This window comes from Crocodylus porosus, unplaced genomic scaffold, assembly GCF_001723895.1.
Source record: "Crocodylus porosus isolate Cpor-Errol unplaced genomic scaffold, CroPor_comp1, whole genome shotgun sequence".
In the NCBI taxonomy this organism is placed as follows: domain Eukaryota; kingdom Metazoa; phylum Chordata; order Crocodylia; family Crocodylidae; genus Crocodylus; species Crocodylus porosus.
The window spans coordinates 233,001,247-233,004,903 of NW_017728886.1; the positions used below are offsets into that span (position 1 = coordinate 233,001,247).

Here is a 3,657-nt window from a genome sequence, read left to right on the forward strand (position 1 = left end):
GCGGCGCGGCGCGGCGCTGCCGGGGGAGCGGCGGCGGCTTCACGGCGCCGGGTCTGCTCCCGCTCCAGGTGCCGGTGCCCTGGGCCCCGCCAGCAGCTCACTATGACCGGGCAGAGCCTGAGGGCTTTAGCCGAGGCGAACGTGGAAGACGGCGAGATCAGCATCAACGTGGGAGGCTTCAAGAAGAAGCTGCGCTCCAACACCTTGCTGCGGTTCCCGGAGACGCGCCTGGGCAGGCTGCTGAGCTGCCACTCCAGGGAGTCCATCCTGGAGCTGTGCGACGATTACGACGATGCCAAGAAGGAGTTCTACTTCGACAGGAACCCCGAGCTGTTCCCCTACGTGTTGCACTTCTACAACACGGGCAAGCTGCACGTCATGGGCGAGCTCTGCGTGTTTTCCTTCAGCCAGGAGATCGAGTACTGGGGGATCAATGAATTCTTCATCGACTCGTGCTGCAGCTACAGCTACCACGGCAGGAAGATGGAGCCCGATCAAGAGAAATGGGAAGATCAAAGCGAGCAGGAAAGCACCACCTCCTCCTTCGATGAGATCTTGGCCTTCTACAACGATGCCTCCAAGTTTGACAGACAGCCCTTTGGAAACATCCGGAGGCAGCTCTGGTTGGCTTTGGACAACCCTGGCTACTCCGTCTTGAGCCGAATATTCAGCATCCTTTCCATAGTGGTTGTTCTCGGCTCCATTGTGACCATGTGCCTGAACAGCCTTCCAGACTTTCAGATTGTCGACAGCGGTGGGAATTCGGAGGAAGATTCCCGATTTGAAATCGTGGAACATTTTGGGATTGCATGGTTCACCTTTGAGCTGGTGGCCAGGTTTGCGGTGGCTCCTGACTTCTTCAAGTTTTTCAAGCATGCACTAAATCTGATTGACCTCATGTCCATCCTCCCATTTTACATTACCTTGATTGTTAACTTGGTTGTGGAAAGTAGCCCGGCATTAGCAAATTTAGGGAGAGTAGCCCAAGTCCTGAGACTTATGAGGATCTTTCGGATCTTAAAACTTGCTAGACATTCGACTGGCCTTAGGTCTCTTGGAGCCACCTTAAAGTATAGCTATAGAGAGGTAGGACTTCTCTTACTTTACCTCTCTGTTGGCATTTCTATCTTCTCAGTAGTAGCTTACACCATTGAAAAAGAAGAAAATGAGGGTTTGGCCACCATCCCTGCTTGCTGGTGGTGGGCTACAGTTAGCATGACCACAGTTGGCTACGGAGATATTGTCCCAGGGACCACTGCTGGCAAACTGACAGCATCTGCATGCATCCTAGCTGGTATCCTGGTGGTAGTGCTTCCTATAACTCTCATCTTCAATAAATTCTCTCACTTCTATAGGCGTCAGAAGCAGCTAGAAAGTGCCATGAGGAGCTGTGATTTTGGTGATGGAATGAAAGAAGTTCCATCAGTCAATTTAAGGGACTACTATGCCTATAAAGTAAAATCCCTTATGGCCAGTCTTACCAATATGAGCAGGAGTACTCCCAGTGAACTAAGTCTCAATGATTCTCTGCATTAGTGTGCAGTTCAGACAGTACTTTGCATGTTATATTTCAAAACCTGTGTTTATAAATTGTAGTTTTCCTAATTGTAGTTCTTTTCCTGTGGGATAGTAACAGTGACACTGCACTAACTTTGTGCTGCTGAACAAAATGAAATTTAGTTACCAACTGACAATTTGCACATTTCCATCCTGTTGCATAGAAACTAAATGCTCATTTTTCTATAGAATGGTTATTGTGTCCATGACACTAGTGCTAGTGGTGCAGTGCTAATTTGTTACTTTGAGTATTTGCTTTCGAAGCCCTTGTGTGAGCAGAGAAATGAGCTTACTCAGGGGGGAAACATAGTGGTGAAATTAACAATGAAATAATCCATTTTCATCTACGCTAATATGACCAATCTTCATAATATGTACAGCTGCCAGTGAAAGGCCATCACAAAGCAGACTTAAAACTTGAAGAACATCTTAAAGCACTTGACACTACTGTAACTTTTTAATCACCTGTGAATATTTTACGTAGAAATACATGGCCACCTTTTTATGACTAGCAATTTTAATGTTAACCACATTGCTGTAAAGGTTATTGAGTGCAGCATTTCAGTTAAATTTAATATTTTCTCCAGAACAAGTATGTTAAGAAGTGCATGTTCTTCTTTTGAAATCAGACCTATAGGGTGATCTTTTCACAAATTTTAGTTTTGACCTAACCTGGCTTCCCCACTGTGTTAGTAAGAATGTCTCTATCTATCCCAGTGGGAGCAGTATTAAACCAAAACTGCACTTTTAAAAAGCCCATCCATGCACCTTCAGTGGCAAAAAACTAAAAAAGCAACATTTGCAAACTGGCCTCTGATTGGCGGGGGGGAATGGAGGGGGAGTGGAGGTCAACAAAACATCTCAGCCTTGGTTTTTCAAGGAAATAAGTACTGGTGAGTTCAAGAGAAGTTGACTGGCATGTCTGGAAGGCACACACGTGGAATCTGAAGGTAGGCACAGAAAATGGAAACCTCTATCATTTAAAAGCCAATTTTGAAATCTGGGCTGGTCTAATTAAAGGGAACAGTCTCATGTGAATGGTAAAGATAGTATTTTAGGAACTGGCATCTACCTAGTGTAAGAAGACTAATTAAAATTATGTCATATATTCATGTAGTATACAAACTAATCTTATCAGGAGGACTTTTTTAAAGGTTGGCATACAACTGAAAACAGGTGCCACTGAAATGTATAATATTTTTACTTAAAAAGTATTACAAAAATCACTTGTCTTTACTTTAAGGAGAATTATTACAACTAAAATACATATAATGTTTAATATTGTCCTCATTGGGCCAGACCCTCAACTGGTATAAATGATTTAAACCAGCTGAGGAGCTGACCATGTATTTTTCAAAACTTATTTTAAAAAAAAGAGACAGCAAATCTGATTTTCCACTGAACTGCATAAATTAATGTTAGGAGTGCTCAGAAATTTCCCCCAAAGTAACAGTTCTCAGCTTTCAGACAATCAAATATTCTCAGCTTTCAGACGTCTTCTCTGATAAGATGAAACAGTGATAGCATTGTAAAGAACCATGCTGTCAAATAAACTACCCGTATTCGGCTGGCAAAATGGTCCGTTGCTGTTCCAACTCTGTTATGCTTCTATTTAGTCTTCAAGTTGATTTACACTTTATTCATTTATCGAGACAAAGGGTCTTCTGAGAATGGATTCAAAATAAACAGGTTAGGAAGTGGATTAAAGCATTAAGACCCAAAATTGTCACTTTAAAATGAGGTACCTTAATCAATATTTAGTCACATAAATCAACATGGCCTAACTATCAGAGATACTGGGAGCATCAACACATGCATTAATATGCCTTTTCTAATGTGCATTAAATTTAGTTCCTCCAATGTAAGGTTCTAAATTAATGCACATTAGGCTATGCTAATACGAAGTAGCACATTTGCATGCTTTTTTAGCGATGCTTAATGCACAGTATACTATTTTACTGAGCATTAGCATAATGTCACTGTTTTTAACTTTATGCTTTAATGCACAGTAACATAGTCTACTGTGCATTAAAGTGTATGTGTGGATGCACCTACTGAGCATATGAGGATCCCATTGTATTTATAAAGATACAGATTTTG

The 3,657-nt window shown here is 42.3% G+C and overlaps 1 protein-coding gene across 1 annotated transcript; it reads left to right on the forward strand.

Moving 5' to 3' along the window:
* The first annotated feature begins 70 nt into the window (after nt 1-70).
* On the forward strand, nt 71-3,440 carry KCNS2 (potassium voltage-gated channel modifier subfamily S member 2). The gene has a single exon (XM_019551106.1). It carries the CDS (start codon nt 103-105, stop codon nt 1,534-1,536), a length of 1,434 nt encoding a protein of 477 aa, XP_019406651.1. The 5' UTR covers nt 71-102; the 3' UTR covers nt 1,537-3,440.
* Nucleotides 3,441-3,657: the final 217 nt, after the last annotated feature.

Bases quoted from the DNA above. Each gene is read 5' to 3' on its own strand.
- KCNS2 (XM_019551106.1), top strand. From the start codon at position 103: ATGACCGGGCAGAGCCTGAGGGCTTTAGCCGAGGCGAACGTGGAAGAC.